Source organism: Onthophagus taurus, chromosome 8 (genome assembly GCF_036711975.1).
Source record: "Onthophagus taurus isolate NC chromosome 8, IU_Otau_3.0, whole genome shotgun sequence".
Lineage (NCBI taxonomy): Eukaryota > Metazoa > Arthropoda > Insecta > Coleoptera > Scarabaeidae > Onthophagus > Onthophagus taurus.
This window is the reverse complement of record NC_091973.1, coordinates 4,432,721-4,453,080: the sequence shown is the minus strand read 5'-3', so window position 1 is coordinate 4,453,080 and position 20,360 is coordinate 4,432,721. Positions and strand designations below refer to the sequence as shown.

Here is a 20,360-nt window from a genome sequence, read left to right as displayed (position 1 = left end):
TGATAAGAGAGGGGAAAGTTCAACCAAATTGTTTGTTAAATCAACATTTTTCCCAAAATTTTATTGACGTTCCTAATTTTTGGTGATTTATTACAATTTGCAATTATTAATAACTAATTTACAGCTTATCATCCAGATATTTTGTATACAATAAATCCGGAAAATGATAAATTTTATGAATTAAAAGTTAAAATTATTTATTCTAGAAAACGTTTCGATTTTTAATCAACAAAATAGTTTCATTCCATCATCTCTTCGAATCATTTAACAATTTATCACTTAAAGAGGAAAAGCGTAATTATTTTAAATGGTAATAGACGTGAAGACTCTTCGGGTTGTTATGCAAAAATGGTTGCGAATTGAGAAGGGCAATTTAACCATTTCCGGGTCATATACTGCAGACGATTTATTTATTTATTTATCTATAAATACATATTTAATTAATTTCATACTTTTACCCCAACAATAAACCCATCCAAACTATATTCATTAATAGATAGTTTCAAAGTTCATTCAAAATTTAAACAAAATTAAGATATTTACAAAAAAATTATTAATGAAGAAGAAATCTTTATTAAGTTAATTCGACTTTTAGTTGATAGATGTCATTTTTAGACACTTGGTAAGCAGATGTCCAACCTGGAAATAATAAAAAAAAATGGTCTTAAATTATATGCTATAGTTAGCGACCTTGTCTTGGATCTATACTAGATCAACAGGATGGCAGGGTCAGAATCTGCTTGGTCAATCATAATGAGGTGTTTATTGACGTTTATGCATGCTTCTCAACATTTTCTGCTCTTTAGCAACATGATTTGGATCTTTTTGAAGTCGAAGATAGACATTCTAGATAAAGACATAGAACCAGGATTATCTATACAGGGCAATAAGCAATAAATTTTATCATTTCTAATCTTCCCTTCGTTATCTAAGACCTGTGTCTCCTTGATGTTGCCATGAGATTATTATTTATATCAAGAAGAGCTTGGGCAGTCATGGGGTAACATAAATAATCTCTTATTTCAATCATCTCTGTCGACTTCGAAGACGTTGGCCGTCTTGAGTATTGTTCGCAACACTTAGGGCGGCCGACGTCTTCGAAGTCGGCCGAGATTGTTTCTTATATCACAAACAATACTTAGGGCGGTCGTGGGGTGTCATAAATAATGTCTTATTTCAATAAAACTCTTATTTCAATCATCTCTGTCGACTTCGAAGACGTTGGCCGTCTTGAGTATTGTTCGCGACACTTGGAGCGGCCGACGTCTTCGAAGTCGGCCGAGATTGTTTCTTATATCACGAACAATACTTCAGGCGGTCGTGGGTGCCATAAATAATATCTTATTTTAATAATCTCGGCCGACTTCGAAGACGTCGGCCGCCCTAAGTATTGTTCGCGACACTTAGGGCGGCCGACGTCTTCGAAGTCGGCCGAGATTATTAAAATAAGATATTATTTATGGCACCCACGACCGCCTGAAGTATTGTTCGTGATATAAGAAACAATCTCGGCCGACTTCGAAGACGTCGGCCGCTCCAAGTGTCGCGAACAATAGTTAGGGCGGCCGACGTCTTCGAAGTCGGCCGAGGTTATTGAAATAAAAAATACCTAATACAATACCCTAAGTATTGTTCGCGACACTTAGGGCGGCCGACGTCTTCGAAGTCGGCCGAGATTATTAAAATAAGATATTATTTATGGCACCCACGGCCGCTCTAAGTATTGTTCGTGATATAAGAAACAATCTCGGCCGACTTTGAAGACGTCGGCCGCCCCACGTGTCGCGAACAATACTTAGGGCGGCCGACATCTTCGAAGTCGGCCGAGATTATTAAAATAAGATATTATTTATGGCACCCACGACCGCCTGAAGTATTGTTCGTGATATAAGAAACAATCTCGGCCGACTTCGAAGACGTCGGCCGCTCCAAGTGTCGCGAACAATAGTTAGGGCGGCCGACGTCTTCGAAGTCGGCCGAGGTTATTGAAATAAAAAATTATTTATGGCACCCCACGGCCGCTCTAAGTATTGTTCGTGATATAAGAAACAATCTCGGCCGACTTTGAAGACGTCGGCCGCCCCACGTGTCGCGAACAATACTTAGGGCGGCCGACATCTTCGAAGTCGGCCGAGATTATTAAAATAAGAAATTATTTATGGCACCCCACGACCGCTCTAAGTATTGTTCGTGATATAAGAAACAATCTCGGCCGACTTCGAAAACGTCGGCCGCTCCAAGTGTCGCGAGCAATACTTAGGGCGGCCGACGTCTTCGAAGTCGGCCGAGATTATTGAAATAAAAAATTATTTATGGCATCTCATGGCCGCCCTAAGTATTGTTCGTGATATAAGAAACAATCTCGGCCGACTTCGAAGACGTCGGCCGCCCTAAGTATTGTTCGCGACACTTGGGGCGGCCGACTTCTTCGAAGTCGGCCGAGATTATTGAAATAAGACATTATTTATGACACCCCACGACCGCCCTAAGTGTTGTTTGTGACATAAGAAACAATCTCGGCCGACTTCGAAGACGTCGGCCGCTCCAAGTGTCGCGAACAATAGTTAGGGCGGCCGACGTCTTCGAAGTCGGCCGAGGTTATTGAAATAAAAAATACCTAATACAATACCCTAAGTATTGTTCGCGACACTTAGGGCGGCCGACGTCTTCGAAGTCGGCCGAGATTATTAAAATAAGATATTATTTATGGCACCCACGACCGCCTGAAGTATTGTTCGTGATATAAGAAACAATCTCGGCCGACTTCGAAGACGTCGGCCGCTCCAAGTGTCGCGAACAATAGTTAGGGCGGCCGACGTCTTCGAAGTCGGCCGAGGTTATTGAAATAAAAAATACCTAATACAATACCCTAAGTATTGTTCGCGACACTTAGGGCGGCCGACGTCTTCGAAGTCGGCCGAGATTATTAAAATAAGATATTATTTATGGCACCCACGGCCGCTCTAAGTATTGTTCGTGATATAAGAAACAATCTCGGCCGACTTTGAAGACGTCGGCCGCCCCACGTGTCGCGAACAATACTTAGGGCGGCCGACATCTTCGAAGTCGGCCGAGATTATTAAAATAAGATATTATTTATGGCACCCACGACCGCCTGAAGTATTGTTCGTGATATAAGAAACAATCTCGGCCGACTTCGAAGACGTCGGCCGCTCCAAGTGTCGCGAACAATAGTTAGGGCGGCCGACGTCTTCGAAGTCGGCCGAGGTTATTGAAATAAAAAATTATTTATGGCACCCCACGGCCGCTCTAAGTATTGTTCGTGATATAAGAAACAATCTCGGCCGACTTTGAAGACGTCGGCCGCCCCACGTGTCGCGAACAATACTTAGGGCGGTCGACATCTTCGAAGTCGGCCGAGATTATTAAAATAAGAAATTATTTATGGCACCCCACGACCGCTCTAAGTATTGTTCGTGATATAAGAAACAATCTCGGCCGACTTCGAAAACGTCGGCCGCTCCAAGTGTCGCGAGCAATACTTAGGGCGGCCGACGTCTTCGAAGTCGGCCGAGATTATTGAAATAAAAAATTATTTATGGCATCTCATGGCCGCCCTAAGTATTGTTCGTGATATAAGAAACAATCTCGGCCGACTTCGAAGACGTCGGCCGCCCTAAGTATTGTTCGCGACACTTGGGGCGGCCGACTTCTTCGAAGTCGGCCGAGATTATTGAAATAAGACATTATTTATGACACCCCACGACCGCCCTAAGTGTTGTTTGTGACATAAGAAACAATCTCGGCCGACTTCGAAGACGTCGGCCGCTCCAAGTGTCGCGAACAATAGTTAGGGCGGCCGACGTCTTCGAAGTCGGCCGAGGTTATTGAAATAAAAAATACCTAATACAATACCCTAAGTATTGTTCGCGACACTTAGGGCGGCCGACGTCTTCGAAGTCGGCCGAGATTATTAAAATAAGATATTATTTATGGCACCCACGACCGCCTGAAGTATTGTTCGTGATATAAGAAACAATCTCGGCCGACTTCGAAGACGTCGGCCGCTCCAAGTGTCGCGAACAATAGTTAGGGCGGCCGACGTCTTCGAAGTCGGCCGAGGTTATTGAAATAAAAAATTATTTATGGCACCCCACGGCCGCTCTAAGTATTGTTCGTGATATAAGAAACAATCTCGGCCGACTTTGAAGACGTCGGCCGCCCCACGTGTCGCGAACAATACTTAGGGCGGCCGACATCTTCGAAGTCGGCCGAGATTATTAAAATAAGAAATTATTTATGGCACCCCACGACCGCTCTAAGTATTGTTCGTGATATAAGAAACAATCTCGGCCGACTTCGAAAACGTCGGCCGCTCCAAGTGTCGCGAGCAATACTTAGGGCGGCCGACGTGTTCGAAGTCGGCCGAGATTATTGAAATAAAAAATTATTTATGGCATCTCATGGCCGCCCTAAGTATTGTTCGTGATATAAGAAACAATCTCGGCCGACTTCGAAGACGTCGGCCGCCCTAAGTATTGTTCGCGACACTTGGGGCGGCCGACGTCTTCGAAGTCGGCCGAGATTATTGAAATAAGACATTATTTATGACACCCCACGACCGCCCTAAGTGTTGTTTGTGACATAAGAAACAATCTCGGCCGACTTCGAAGACGTCGGCCGCCCTAAGTGTCGCGAGCAATACTTAGGGCGGCCGACGTCTTCGAAGTCGGCCGAGATTATTGAAATAAGACATTATTTATGACACCCCACGACCGCCCTAAGTGTTGTTTGTGACATAAGAAACAATCTCGGCCGACTTCGAAGACGTCGGCCGCCCTAAGTGTCGCGAACAATACTTAGAGCGGCCGTGGGGTGCCATAAATAATTTTTTATTTCAATAACCTCGGCCGACTTCGAAGACGTCGGCCGCCCTAACTATTGTTCGCGACACTTGGAGCGGCCGACGTCTTCGAAGTCGGCCGAGATTGTTTCTTATATCACGAACAATACTTCAGGCGGTCGTGGGTGCCATAAATAATATCTTATTTTAATAATCTCGACCGACTTCGAAGACGTCGGCCGCCCTAAGTATTGTTCGCGACACTTAGGGCGGCCGACGTCTTCGAAGTCGGCCGAGATTGTTTGTTAAATCATCTATAATATTCGGGCGGCCATGGGGTGCCATAAATAATTTCTTATTTTAATAATCTCGGCCGACTTCGAAGACGTCGGCCGCCCTAAGTATTGTTCGCGACACTTGGAGGGGCCGACGTCTTCGAAGTCGGCCGAGATTGTTTCTTATATCACGAACAATACTTCAGGCGGTCGTGGGTGCCATAAATAATTTCTTATTTCAATAATCTCGGCCGACTTCGAAGACGTCGGCCGCCCTAAGTATTGTTCGTGACACTTGGAGCGGCCGACGTCTTCGAAGTCGACCGAGATTGTTTCTTATATCACGAACAATACTTAGAGCGGCCGTGGGGTGCCATAAATAATTTTTTATTTCAATAATTTCGGCCGACTTCGAAGACGTCGGGCGCCGTTACTATTGTTCTTGATACTTAGGGCGGCCGACGTCTTCGAAGTCGGCCGAGGTTGTTTCTTATATCACGAACAATACTTAGAGCGGTCGTGGGGTGCCATAAATAATTTCTTATTTTAATAATCTCGGCCGACTTCGAAGACGTCGGCCGCCCTAAGTATTGCTCGCAACACTTGGAGCGGCCGACGTCTTCGAAGTCGGCTGAGATTGTTTTTTAAATCACGAACAGTACTTGTGGCAGCCGTGCGGTGCCATAAATAATTATATAATATAGATAATTATAAATAAAATAATAATAATAATCAATGATCAAATAAATATAGAAACTCCAAAAAAAGTTTTCTAGAACAGTCCAACTATCAGTTGATAGATGTCGTATGATGCACGTTTTGGGATTATTTCAGTTTTCTACTTAATTTTTAATTTCATACCATTTCAAATTGAGATGTTAAATTAAAACCGTATTATTTAATAAGATTAAATGAATTAATTAATTAAATTTTGGTAAAATAGAATTCTTTGTGAAATAATTAAGTTAGCCTACAAATAATAGATGTCACATCATATCAATTAATATAAAATATTAAATCAAAAAATTTATTTGTGTAAAAATTCAGTACAAAAAACAATAATAATTAAGAAAAATAGCAAGCAAGATAAACAGCCATTAATTATTTTTATTTGATTTTAATTAACTATATTGGTAAAAAAATAGAAAAAATAAATTATTAAATAAAATTAAAACAACTTATTTTTAAGTGGATTTAGTTGTAGTTTCAATAACGTTTTTATCAGTTGGAGCTGTAATATTGGCGGCTAATCCTCTTAGATCAATGCCTAAGAAGTTGCTGAAAAATGTTAATCCTTTTTGTGCAGTTTCACTAACGGCTGCTAAAATAGCGTCTTCGTTGAAGTCGAGTTCTTCGATTTCCGTTTCCGTCGCCCTGTAATTTTCAAGATAAACCAGTTAAAAACCACAAAACCGTAACGACCCACAAACGGTGAGTTATAAATTATTTTAATCAAGAACCGTGGTAGTAAATTGCACTCCAGGATTCAGGTTAATGATGAAAATCCTGTTATGAATACGATTTTTTTTGAATCCATAGATAACATTATAACTTACTCAGTGGTGATTTCATCGGATTCCTCGTCATTTGAATCCACAGTGGAATTGTTGTCGAGTTTCATCCCATTCGGACCCATCACAAAGCAAGATATGTCGATTTGCGTTTGGATATCTCTTAACACTTTCGGTTCAATTACCAGACATCCTTTCAAACCATCTTCGTGTTTTTCCAATGTTGTAAATCTAGCACAAATTTCCGCTATGTTTTTCACTAAAGTCATACAAGTTGGCGGTGGATTTGGTCCTTTTACTTGTTGAGCATGCAAAATTCTTTCACCATACGAAACATTTACTGAAATTCCCTCGTCTTGAGATATATATTCCATTTGAACACAACCTTATAAATAACAAAAATTATTTACTATGTGATTAAGAATATATTTGAAGGCTTGGTATAAGTGTGATTTTAGGTTGTTAGAGAAATTGTGTAAATACAATTGTGTAGAAGTGAAACTAAGAAGAAGAAGAGTGTGTGCTTTGTTTGTTACCTTGATTTAGGTTAAATACAAATTGGTGTCAAAATATATTTAAAAAAATAATTATTACCTGGTCCTCCTAAATGTACATAAGTAAAGTTGAAATCGACACAACACATACATCCAGGGCCTTTACATAAACATGTTTTGTCAGAGGGATCTTCTCTATTTTCAGCATCGGGCGACGAAAGGATATCTTTAAATCAAATTGAAATAAATATGTTATAAATCTTACAAGTTTGTCTAAACTTACCAAATATATTTGATGTTGAAACCATGGTTATTGTTATGAATAAAAGCAAAGACAAGTTCCATTGGGCCATGTTCGTGTTGGTCAGTGTCGTCGAAGTCCTCTTGAGTTGGGTATTCCACGCGCGGTACAAGAATGGCGTCTCCGACAGACGGTCCTTGGCCCCTATGGAGGTCAACGGGTGACCTAGTTCCTGGGTGTATGGCCCGAGGTGAGCGGACGGCTTTGCTCTTGAAAATGAAACCGCCGTTCGGGAAGGAACAGCTAATTGGTGTCGCGAATCGCCGAATACCGAAGAACGTACGTGTCTGTCCAGTTGGTCTTCATGAATGTTCTTCACCGTGAATGTTAAACGACCGGTTTTCTAGTTGATTACGCTTGCTGGTCGCGTTTTCATCGAATCGTCCGCCGCCACCTTTTGCCAATTTCGACGATCCAGATTCCCGTTAGCCCTTTCCTCAAACCTTATAGCACACCGAGATAAGGTTCAGAATTGCGGTTACCGGACGAGTTACGGCTGCGCGGTTTCATTTTTGAGTGTGACTGCAATTTCAGAGCTCGATTAGCGCTAATTTTAAACCGATTTCATCCGCTAAAACGCTAATTGACGCTATAACAACGGTATTAATTGTCTGTTTGAATTACGCGCATTCGAAACAATCACGTCCTATTTGTATTAATTCTAAATAATGTAAATACTCCATTGATATTGTTGAATCTCATTAGTCAACCTTTACTATATCCTAATATTTGAGTTCATTTAGTTGATACAATTTGCACCATTAGATTGTTATATTTTATTTCAATGAAGTAAATATCATTGGATCATTTAAAATGTGATCAAACGTGAACAATTATTTCAATTATTTAAAACATGTCTTTTCGCTTCGGGAATTAATTGCTGGATTTAATTCTATAACATATTATATATATATATATATTTGGATATTCATTAAATACTATATTTCAAATTTAATTGGTTTCAATATTTCATATATTTATTTTGATCATTCTTAGATTGATGTTTTGGGCTATGTATAATTCAAAATTTCATACATTTTCATACATATATATAATATAACATGAACAATACTTCGGGTCGGCCGCCCCAAGTATCTCGAACAATACAATAAGTCTACCCTGCTTAAAATTTATGGAAGAAACAATCTCGGCCGACTTCAAAGACGTCGGCAGCCCAAAATATTGTTCATGATACTTGGGGCGGCCGACGTCTTCGAAGTCGGCCGAGATTATTTCTTATATCACGAACAATACTTGGAGCGGCCGTGGGGTTCCATAAATAATTTCTAATTTTAATAATCTCGGCCGACTTCGAAGATGTCTGCCGCCCTAAGTATTGTTCGTGACACTTGGGGCGGCCGACGTCTTCGAAGTCGGCCGAGATTGTTTCTTATATCACGAACAATACTTGGAGCGGCCGTGGGGTGCCACAAATAATTTCTTATTTTAATAATCTCGGCCGACTTCGAAGACGTCGGCCGCCCCAAGTATCATGAACAATATTTTGGGCGGCCGACGTCTTCGAAGTCGGCCGAGATTGTGTCATCAAAGTCGGCCGCCCTAAGTATCACGAACAATAATTTCTTATTTTAATAATCTCGGCCGACTTCGAAGACGTCGGCCGCCCCAAGTATCATGAACAATATTTTGGGCGGCCGACGTCTTCGAAGTCGGCCGAGATTGTGTCTTCAAAGTCGGCCGCCCTAAGTATCACGAACAATAATTTCTTATTTTAATAATCTCGGCCGACTTAGAAGACGTCGGCCGCCCTAAGTATTGTTCGTGATACTTGGGGCGGCCGACGTCTTCGAAATCGGCCGAGATTGTTTCTTACATCACGAACAATACTTGGAGCGACAGTGGGGTTCCATAAATAATTACTTATTTTAATAATCTCGGCCGACTTCGAAGACGTCGGCCGCCCTAAGTATTGTTCGTGATACTTGGGGCAGCTGACGTCTCCGAAGTCGGCCGAGATTGTTTCTTATATCACGAACAATACTTGGCGCGTCCGTGGGGTGCCACAAATAATTTCTTATTTTAATAATCTCGGCCGACTTCGAAGACGTCGGCCGCCCTAAGTATTGTTCGTGATACTTAGGGCGGCCGACGTCTTCGAAGTCGGCCGAGATTGTTTTTTATATCACGAACAACACTTGGGGCGTCCGTGGGGTGCCACAAATAATCTCTTATTTTAATAATCTCGGCCGACTTCGAAGACGTCGGCCGCCCTAAATATCATGAACAATATTTTGGGCGGCCGACGTCTTCGAAGTCGGCCGAGATTGTTTCTTCCATAAATTTCAAGCAGGGTAGGCTTATTGTATTGTTTGAGATATATGGGGCGGCCGACTTCGAAGACGTCGACCGCCCTAAGTATTATTCGTGACACTTGGGGCGACCGTGGGAATATTTTAATAATCTCGGCCGACTACGAATAGTGGAACCAAAAAAAGTTACGGTACACCCTGTATATATAGGAAAGTATGTATAATACAGCTGATTCCGTTTAATTGGGACACCGGTTAATCGGGACAACCGCTTATTTGGGACAAATTTCAAAGAACGAAATCGAAACTTTAATTTATGCGTACGTTGGGACAAAATGCCACGGTCCCGATGTGTCCCAATTAAGCGGAACCGACTTTAATCATTTTATATAATCTAGATTTAGGTAAACTCGAAGCTTTTGAATGACACTCTTTAATAAGTTAATTTTTATAATATACTTAATTTTAGTTTTAAATACGAAATTAGAAGTTAAAATATCAATTATTAAACAATCATTGGCTAGTTTAATTTAAAAAAATCTGTGGAATTGCGTGGGACATTTGTGGGGCACGTACGGGAATTGAAAAATATACAACAAACGGGGTAAAGCTAGAAAAAAGTGACGCAAATTGTTATTGCGAAAGTGCGGACGCAGAAAAAAAAGCATGTTTGATGATGTTTTTTTTCATTGTTACGCGAACGTTGGCCATCTGATAGCGGGTAAAATGGTTGCGTAAAACTTAAAATCGAATCGAAAACCTTGGAAAGTGACTCTTCCGCCGGTTCTAGAACCGTTTCTTCTTCGTCGTTTACGCGGTGAGAAGCGAGGCGAGGTGCTCAATTATTTGGTGGAGGGGAAGAAAGAAATGCTTTCTTCAATGACCTAACTGATTTGACCGACATTTTACGGCCCCCTCTTTCCACTTCGCCCAAGAACCCATTGGTTAAGTTGACTGCGCAACAGATATACATTCGGTACTCCAGTGTGCACCTGTCCTCGAGGCATATTATAACTAAATCAATTGTTCCGTGCTGCAGTGCTTAATTTTTTTAATACTTTAATTAAGTTTTTTTTTATTTTTATTCCGTAAGTATAAACTGTGTTGATTGTTTTTAAAAATAAAATAAACTGTGGAATGGACAGTTAAACTCAATCATTTGGCCCGTTTCACTTTATTTTTATTTATTATTTATTTTTTGTTAATAATTTTTATTCGTCTCAATTATACGGTACTCTTCCGTTTTATTTCATAATTAATATGCTAAAGTAAACCGACGAGAATGTTGAATGAAATGTTAATTTGGCCTCGCTTTTAAGAAGAAAATATTCATTCAAAAAAATTATGTCAAATTCACAAATTAAATATTTTTTTATAAATAAAATATATTCGTTATCAAAACGTTCTAATTATTGATGCGGTTAAATAATTTATTTGCCAACTGAATATGTCATTCTAGTTTCTGGTAATTAAAAAATCTTTTTGATGAAATTACATACTGTTGTTGTATGGTGTATTATATTCAACATTAATTAAAACTACAATCACATCATTTACCAAACACTGCCTTTATTCAATTCAGAAAGCACTAATTGGGAGTGGAGAATCAATATTTGAAATAAATACGCATGAACTATGCATGATTTAATATTAATTTACAATAATTTTATTAATTGATTTTAACAAAAGACTTTTTTGTAGGGCGACCAGAATGAAGTTGTCGTTTATATTCGAGCTTCTGTTGATATTTGTATTCCTGGCGTTCGCCGCATCGAGGGTAATCGGTAAGTCCTAGGATATTATTTTCGTAAATGTATATCCATATTCAAACATTGAAAGCCGCATTGGCGTCAGCCGATACGCTAAGCGGCTCGCCGCGGCAAATCTAGTTCGAATACTAATGCTAAAATTACAGGGCCTAGGGCCCACAATAAACAAACAATCGCTGCTAGAATTTACGGATCGCCACGATTGATCGCTTGTTGATTTTGCAGATTCCGAAGGGAGTCATCTTCGAGGTGCCCGCAGGGCGGTCGCCAGCACCAAATTATCCCACAAAAATCGACAAACAGACCAAAACCAACCTAACCGATATTGCAGCTGCAACGCAAAATTATGCAACTGTTGCCGAGATTTTAACATTCCCGTCGTTTCACTTCGAGGCCCAGGATGCGCTTCGCTTCAATACCTCAATGGTGATAAACTTGCCATATCCATGAGTTTCGGAGAGCGAGTTTTAACCAACACCACCATTTCTGGAAGAAGACCTAAACCCATTTGTATGCCACTTCCTGGAGGTGTCTCCAAATTTTGCGGAAGAGTTTACAACATAAAGCGCCAAGGAGAAGATTTCAACGCTTGCCTCGGTTTGGAATTACGAGCTTTGAACGACATCGAAGCTGCTCTAAGAGTATCTTGCTTCAAATTTGGCGCCGACGGTCTTAAAGTACAACCACCTCAACCTCTCCCCGCCGTAGAAGAAGACAACGACGACGACGACGACGAAGACGACGACGACGACGATTACGACGACGAAGACGACTTCGATTTCGACGATGACGAAGACGACGACGACGACGAAGAAGACAACGACGTCGAAGCAGCCGATTACGAATCTTTCAGCCTCTTAGACGATGATTTCATCGACGGATTATTCGTTGGAGAAGCCGAAAGCGACGGAGATGATGATGTCAAAAAACCAGTTAAAAAAATAACATCAACCAAAGCTCCCCTTAAAAACGCATCAACAAGAAAACCATTAAGAAGAAAAGTTACTCCTAAAGCAACCACGCCCAAACCGAAAATTACAACCACCACGAAAAAAATCGTTACGAAAAAAATCATTGAAACAACCACCATTCCAAATTTACAAGCTGTACAAATGATCCAAGTACCAGAACCTCCCAATGAAGTTGAACAACCAACCAAAGATATCAAAAACGACACAATTAATGATACCACAAAAGAAAATAATAAAATAAATGATACATTAACCGACAAAATGAGCGAAATAATAAATGTTAAAATAAACGAAATTCCAGATGATGCCAAAACAAACAAAACAGTAATTCACGACACTCCAATAACAATAACTTCTTATGAAGCCACAGTCCAAGTTGTAACCGATTCCACACCAATTCCCGCCGATGAAACAACATTGAAAGTTGAAACAACAACGGAAGACGAATACATAGAAGAAGGCGAAGAACCAGAACAAAATTACATAATCAAAAATGAAGAGGAAGATGAATCCGAAGAGGATCCAATAACTTCAATGGTCGAAGATGTTTTAGATGATGATGAAGACGTTAAATCAAATGCGACAAAAATCGAAGAATTAAAGGTTAACACCAACATTACTGATAAAAAGGAGCCTAAAGATGTTGTTGATGATGTTATTGATGGAGTCGCTGATATCGTTTCCGACGATGATAGCGAGGAGAATAGTAAAGATGATGATAAAAAGGACGACGATGACGATGATGATATCTTTGGGGACGATGATGATGAAGATAGCGAAGAAGACGAAGACGAAGATGACGAAGAGGCTAGAAGCGGAAAATTTAGACGTTCTAGGCAAAGCAAAGATATGCGTAGTTAGAGAAATCACCTTAATTTATGATTATTTATTTATTTATTTGTGTTTTTTTAAGTCTACAAAATAAAATAAAATAAAATAAAATAAAATAAAATGTAAATAAATAAAAAAAATGCATGAAATTGTGCATGATTTTATTTAATATGAAATAAATACTCGTAAAACATGTTGATATTGATTTATTTTACGAAACAGGAACCCGCACGTCGTTGATTTCTTGTTTCGGAGTAAAAAGAAAGTGCCACACCGCCATCGGCGGTATATAAACCATTGAACTTGAAAAGAAATGTCAGTGTGCGCGAAAGTGTTACACAGCGAGGATGTTGTCCAGAGTCTTGGCTTTCTTTCTCCTCGTTAGCTGTAAGTAATGCGGGCGAAACTGGAACCATGTCTCAAAGAATTCAGTTTCAGCTGTCAGTTCTTTGACAAAACAGAGCAACTTGACGACCGCAACGACAACGGTGTTAAACACAACTACGCGCCGACCGTTCTTATCTGGGTTAAGAATGCCTTGTAAATGCGCTAAGGGAGAATGCGGTTGTTGCATGAATGTACTACAAGGGTTTTTCAAGCAAAAAGCTTGTTTGAATATTACTTACGAACCCGATGAGTTTGCTTTAAATGTTAAAATGGCTGTCAATGATAATGTTTTGTATAAAAACAGTTTTTCTGGTAAGTAAAGATAATTATTATTAAGATTAATTTTTTGAAAACTAAAACTAGAGCTAACACTAACACTACACCAAGAACTTTAGACTTATATAAATAAAAATATTAAATAAAGTTTTGCAATGTTCACATAAATGAATCGTTTATTTTACGAGATGAACAAGTTAAAACCGTCAAAGCTAATTGGTGAGAAGTGGTAGTTGATGTGCTGAAAAGTAACCTATTCTCCGCTTCTCGTGTGATTTCTACGCCACAAAGATAAACGTGCAAAATCGTCTAATTAGGAAACTGCTGCTTTATGACTTCGAACTGGGTCAAAACTCAGAAGTAACTTCCATCGTTTAGTATACCTCTCAACAATGTTTTTTTTTTAAATTTTTTTATGGAGTGATAATTGTGGATTGATGGGTTAATTTTTTTTTTAATACATTGTTTAATGGTAAATTGAACTTGCAGACTTTGAGTAAAATTTCATGTCAATTGGGGTACTTCCCAACCGGAAGTCAACCGCAATTAGCCTAATTGGTGTCTTTGATCTTCCAGGCAAAAACCCGGCGCCGTTTTGCGTCCCGGTGCCCAGGTTTCGATTCGTCGAGTTTTGCGTGCAGTTCTCGAACGTGTACTTTGCGAGGCGTAACATTCACATGTGCATAGATGCCGAAGCCAGTTGGGAAGATTTCACCCTCTTGGAGTGGTCTTTCGACTGCGTGCGGTTGGGGGCGAATGGGGTCGCTGTTGTCCATGAAGAGGACGGGGGTGGTTTACCCCCCAATCTTATAGACACCGAAGACCAAACTGACGAGGACTACGATGATAGTGCTAGAAACGTTCCTTTGAATGAAAAGGATAAACTTCTCCGAAAGACCCCCTTAACAGCCACCATTACTCGAGATGGAGATATTTTGTTTACGACAGATGAAGATTATGAGATGTCTGTGTAATAAAACGGTTTATTTATAGTTTAAAAGAGTTTTATTTACCATTTAAAAAAAGAAATTAGTAAACGTAAAAAGAGAAACTTGAAACGTGATGGGTTTAAAAAGTTGGTCAACACGAATTTAAAGTAGAATAATTGCTTACCGATATTGAATATGTATTTAACGGGAAGTCGAGTGTTAAAGCTCGAAATTTCCGAGGTTCTCTCACGCACTGGGTGTTTCAAAATGTGCGTCTTCCGTTTGTTGTGTGTTTTTAGTTTGTTTTCGTTGATAAGTTCTCATAATGAATATTCTTTTAGTGGTAAGTATATTAAGAGTAAAACTTATGCTAAAAAGAGAGAAGTTATACAAAATAGAAGCCGTAGTAAAAAAGTTAAAAAGAAAGTGTGTATAATGAAAAAGACTTTGTTAAAATAAGTTTTGACCTCGCCGTCCTAATCCAAGATGGGGGCGCCAATTAACTTTGGTCCACGGAAGTGCCATAAAGCAACCCGGGGTACAAAAATATATTTCAATTCTTCCTCGAGCCTTATTACTAGGTTTTCCTTAAAAGGGAACAATTTGAGAAAATTTCATTGTGGTAAGAGTGGGAGACCCTTTCATAAACTTTAATTATGGCGAAACACGAAGGGTAAAATTATTTTATTTCTTCACGACGTTGTTTTAAATAATGCTCAACCTTTTCCTTAAAGATTCATCAAAAGTTAAATAAATAAAATTTAACTATTCATGTAATATTTTGTTTATTTTTAAAATTTTCAGATGATACATTTCCTGTATCAATATACTACGAGGTGGGCACTGGTATCCCATACAAGATGACGTCCATTCGAAACAATTTGTCAAGTTCAATGGCCAGCGGGCAATATTTAACCAAAACCGTCGGCAAATATAGAATATTCGGATATAGGGCGAACGGCTGCTCCTGTCAGGGTTTGGCTTGCAGTTGCTGCGCGGGATTCAATATGCCGCAGCTGAACTTCAACCAAGAAGGTAAGGATTTACGGCCCGATACAGATTTTTCATCTTCGGGTCCCCCATTTTATGGGCTCAAGATAAATCATGCGCCATTAAACAACCCGCGCGCGATCCGGTGCGTTCGCACCTACGTTTCTTCCAAATCGGCGGCATTTATTACCTTATTCAGCGAAATCACGCGATAATTTTGTTTGGAAAAAACGAACCGAACGAAATGCCCCTCGATAAAACGGCTTTCAAATTAATTAAATTCGAACGAAGAATAATTTGTTCCTGGGAATCCCATATTTTTCTCTAAAGTGAGTACTTGGAGAGTTTCCAATCCTTATACTACCACATTTTCTATACATTTCTCAAATATATAGATATTTTCATATCAATATATAATATTTTTTATTATTATATTATTTTTTAATACATTTTTTATGAGGTATCAAATGTAGCGCCTCGCCCTTAAACGACCTCGGCTTAACTAGATACCAGTACATTCTTCAATACAAGTTAATCCGAAGTCGCTTACGACAGTGTTGCAGTATATATTACCTAATATTGCATCGATATGGTATTAATTGTAGCGCCTCGCACGCAAGCGACCTCGGCTTAAGTAGATAACGGTATATTATTCAATCTAAGTTATGCCGAGGTATTATAATATATGTTGTCTAATATTACACCGATGTTGTATCAATTGTAGCGCCTCGCCCGCAAGCGACCTCGGCTTAATCAGGTGATGTAATACATTTTGTCCAACGATGTACTAATATGGTATTAAATGTAATGCCTCGGCCGCAAGCGACCTCGGCTTAACTAGATACCAGTACATTCTTCAATGCAAGTTAAGCCGGAGTCGCTTATGACAGTGGTGTTGCAATATATATTGCCTAATATTGCATCGATATGGTATCAATTGTAGCGCCTCGCGCGCAAACGACCTCGGCTTAAGTAGATAACGGTATATTCTTCAATCTAAGTTATGCCGAGGTATTATAATATATGTTGTCTAATATTACACCGATATTGTGTCAATTGTAGCGCCTCGCCCGTAAGCGACCTCGGCTTAATCAGGTGATGTATCCATTTTGTCCAACGATGTGCCAATATGGTATTAAATGTAATGCCTCGGCCGCAAGCGACCTCGGCTTAACTAGATGCCAGTACATTCTTCAATGCAAGTTAAACCGAAGTCGCTTATGACAGTGGTGTTGCAATATATATTGCCTAATATTGCATCGATATGGTATCAATTGTAGCGCCTCGCCCGCAAGCGACCTCGGCTTAAGTAGATAACGCTATATTCTTCAATCTAAGTTATGCCGAGGTATTATAATATATGTTGTCTAATATTACACCGATGTTGTATCAATTGTAGCGCCTCGCCCGCAAGCGACCTCGGCTTAATCAAGTGATATAATCCATTTTGTCCAACGATGTACCAATATGGTATTAAATGTAATGCCTCAGCCGCAAGCGACCTCGGCTTAAGTACATAACGGTACATTCTTCAATACAAATTAATTCGAAGTCGCTTACGACAGTGGTGTTGCAGTATATATTACCTAATGTTGCATCGATATGGTATTAATTGTAGCGCCTCGCCCGCAAGCGACCTCGGCTTAAGTACATAACGGTATATTCTTCAATCTAAGTTATGCCGAGGTATTATAATATACGTTGTCTAATATTACACCGATATTGTATCAATTGTAGCGCCTCGCCCGCAAGCGACCTCGGCTTAATCAGGTCATGTAATCCGTTTTGTCCAACGATGTACCAATATGGTATTAAATGTAATGCCTCGGTCGCAAGCGACCTCGGCTTAACTAGATACCAGTACATTTTTCAATACAAATTAAACCGAAGTCGCTTACGACAGTGGTGTTGCAGTATATATTACCTAATATTGCATCGATATGGTATTAATTGTAGCGCCTCGCCCGCAAGCGACCTCAGCTTAAGTACATAACGGTATATTCTTCAATCTAAGTTATGCCGGGGTATTATAATATATGTTGTCTAATATTACACCGATATTGTATCAATTTTAGCGCCTCGCCCGCAAGCGACCTCGGCTTAATCAGGTGATGTAATCCATTTTGTCCAACGATGTACCAATATGGTATTAAATGTAATGCCTCGGCCGCAAGCGACCTCGGCTTAACTAGATACCAGTACATTCTTCAATGCAAGTTAATCCGGAGTCGTTTACGACAGTGGTGTTGCAGTATATATTACTTAATATTGCATCGATATGGTATTAATTGTAGCGCCTCGCCCGCAAGCGACCTCGGCTTAAGTAGATAACGGTATATTCTTCAATCTAAGTTATGCCGAGGTATTATAATATATGTTGTCCAATATTACACCGACATAGTATCAATTGTAGCGCCTCGCCCGCAAGCGACCTCGGCTTAATCAGGTCATGTAATCCATTTTGTCCAACGATGTACCAATATGGTATTAAATGTAATGCCTCGGCCGCAAGCGACCTCGGCTTAACTGGATACCAGTACATTCTTCAATACAAGTTAATCCGAAGTCCCTTACGACAGTGGTGTTGCAGTATACATTGCTTAATATTGCATCGATATGGTATCAATTGTAACGCCTCGCCCGCAAGCGACCTCGGCTTAAGTAGATAACGGTATATTCTTCAATCTAAGTTATGCCGAGGTATTGCAATATATGTTGTCTAATATTACACCGATATTGTATCAATTGTAGCGCCTCGCCCGCAAGCGACCTTGGCTTAATCAGGTGATGTAATCCATTTTGTCCAACGATGTAACAATATGGTATTAAATGTAATGCCTCGGCCGCAAGCGACCTCGGCTTACCTAGATACCAGTACATTCTCCAATGCAAGTTAAGCCGGAGTCGTTTACGACAGTGGTGTTGCAATATATATTGCCTAATATTGCATCGATATGGTATCAATTGTAACGCCTCGCCCGCAAGCGACCTCGGCTTAAGTAGATAACGGTATATTCTTCAATCTAAGTTATGCCGAGGTATTATAATATATGTTGTCCAATATTACACCGACATTGTATCAATTGTAGCGCCTCGCCCGCAAGCGACCTCGGTTTAATCAGGTCATGTAATCCATTTTGTCCAACGATGTACCAATATGGTATTAAATGTAATGCCTCGGCCGCAAGCGACCTCGGCTTAACTAGATACCAGTACATTCTTCAATACAAGTTAATCCGAAGTCGCTTACGACAGTGGTGTTGCAGTATATATTGCTTAATATTGCATCGATATGGTATCAATTGTAACGCCTCGCCCGCAAGCGACCTCGGCTTAAGTAGATAACGGTATAGTCTTCAATCTACGTTATGCCGAAGTATTATAATATATGTTGTTTAATATTACACCGATATTGTATCAATTGTAGCAATATGGTATTAAATGTAATGCCTCGGCCGCAAACGACCTCGGCTTAACTAGATACTAGTACATTCTTCAATGTAAGTTAAGCCGAAGCTGGTTGCGACCGAGGTGTTGCAATATTAGGTGTATCGAGATTGCATCGATATGGTATCAAATGTAATGCTTCGGCCGCAAACGACCTCGGTTTAACTAGATATCAGACTTTGCAATCCACTTATGACGTGTTATAATTAGTGATTAAAAATTGAATATATATGTTTGATTATTTTTGTATTTATTTTTTAAGGTTGTATGAGTTTGGGTTACGATCCAAACATATTTGGAATTACGATGAACATGCAATTCAACAACAACTCGGTGTTCGAGAATTCGTTGTCAGGTGAGTTCCATCGAATTCGAAGCGATGTGGGAGTCTGACGGTTTTCTTTGTAGCTCGAAACCCACCACCCTTTTGCGTGCCCGTTCCGATACCTTACATCCCAGGAGTAGATTTCTGTGTAAAATTATTCGATGTTCACGTGGAGGGGAGGAATTTACATATGTGTTTAGACTTCCAGACTAGGCTACAGAGCGCAACAGTATTGGTCCTCCACTTCGACTGTATGCGCTTGGGGGCCGATGGTGTATCCCTGGTGAAACCGGGACAGACGGAGCTCCCTACGACGACGACGACGACGCAGTCTCCACTTTCGGGACTCGATCCCCTCGCGGTTGACTCTGACATTTACGACCCCGTGAATGAAAACAAATACAGGGGATCCTTTCCGAAATTAAAGTGGCCATGATACGACCCGGATTTTGGTTTTCACGCGCTCTCCACACTATAGATATCGATGATAATAATAAAAGAATATGGACTCAAAACGATTTTCCTTTTCTTTTAAATAAAATCTTGTAATTTTGTATTCTTTTTTGTTTGATGGGAAAAAAGAAGAGATTAAATGGGTTGAATTGATACCTAAACTAAAGCCGGGTGCAGTTAAAAGTCCTTTCTTGTAAACTTAATTAAAAGTTGGGTGCGTTTTTTTTGAGTCTAAAACTTGGTTGGCACTATACGAAGGTTATTCCGATAGACATTAGAAAACGCAAAAAACTCTTAAAATTACAATTCTTACGAAAATTTGCAAAC

The 20,360-nt window shown here is 39.9% G+C and overlaps 4 protein-coding genes across 5 annotated transcripts; 3 read left to right on the top strand and 1 right to left on the bottom strand.

Moving 5' to 3' along the window:
- Positions 1-6,090: 6,090 nt before the first annotated feature.
- LOC111425363 (uncharacterized) lies at positions 6,091-7,885 on the bottom strand. The gene is made up of 4 exons (XM_023059341.2): positions 7,368-7,885; positions 7,185-7,310; positions 6,636-6,975; positions 6,091-6,453 (listed from the first exon to the last, which is right to left on the bottom strand). The coding sequence occupies exons 1-4, from the start codon at positions 7,435-7,437 to the stop codon at positions 6,264-6,266; spliced, it is 726 nt and encodes a 241-aa protein (XP_022915109.2). The 5' UTR covers positions 7,438-7,885; the 3' UTR covers positions 6,091-6,263.
- A 2,575-nt stretch (positions 7,886-10,460) lies between these two features.
- On the top strand, positions 10,461-13,425 carry LOC111425672 (otolith matrix protein OMM-64-like). Its single transcript, XM_023059859.2, has 3 exons — positions 10,461-10,743; positions 11,357-11,439; positions 11,650-13,425. The coding sequence occupies exons 2-3, from the start codon at positions 11,367-11,369 to the stop codon at positions 13,254-13,256; spliced, it is 1,680 nt and encodes a 559-aa protein (XP_022915627.1). The 5' UTR covers positions 10,461-10,743; positions 11,357-11,366; the 3' UTR covers positions 13,257-13,425.
- A 117-nt stretch (positions 13,426-13,542) lies between these two features.
- On the top strand, positions 13,543-14,881 carry LOC111425510 (uncharacterized). Of its 2 annotated transcripts, none has more exons than XM_023059593.2 (3): positions 13,543-13,613; positions 13,665-13,925; positions 14,466-14,881. In XM_023059593.2, exons 1-3 carry the CDS (start codon positions 13,574-13,576, stop codon positions 14,861-14,863), a joined length of 699 nt encoding a protein of 232 aa, XP_022915361.1. In that variant the 5' UTR covers positions 13,543-13,573; the 3' UTR covers positions 14,864-14,881. The 2 variants fall into 2 exon arrangements, with proteins under 2 accessions (XP_022915361.1, XP_022915360.1); XM_023059592.2 differs by having other exon boundaries at positions 13,545-13,613; positions 13,659-13,925.
- A 145-nt stretch (positions 14,882-15,026) lies between these two features.
- LOC111425577 (uncharacterized) lies at positions 15,027-20,134 on the top strand. Its single transcript, XM_023059698.2, has 4 exons — positions 15,027-15,161; positions 15,623-15,853; positions 19,518-19,610; positions 19,664-20,134. Exons 1-4 carry the CDS (start codon positions 15,086-15,088, stop codon positions 20,014-20,016), a joined length of 753 nt encoding a protein of 250 aa, XP_022915466.2. The 5' UTR covers positions 15,027-15,085; the 3' UTR covers positions 20,017-20,134.
- The last annotated feature ends 226 nt before the right edge of the window (positions 20,135-20,360 follow it).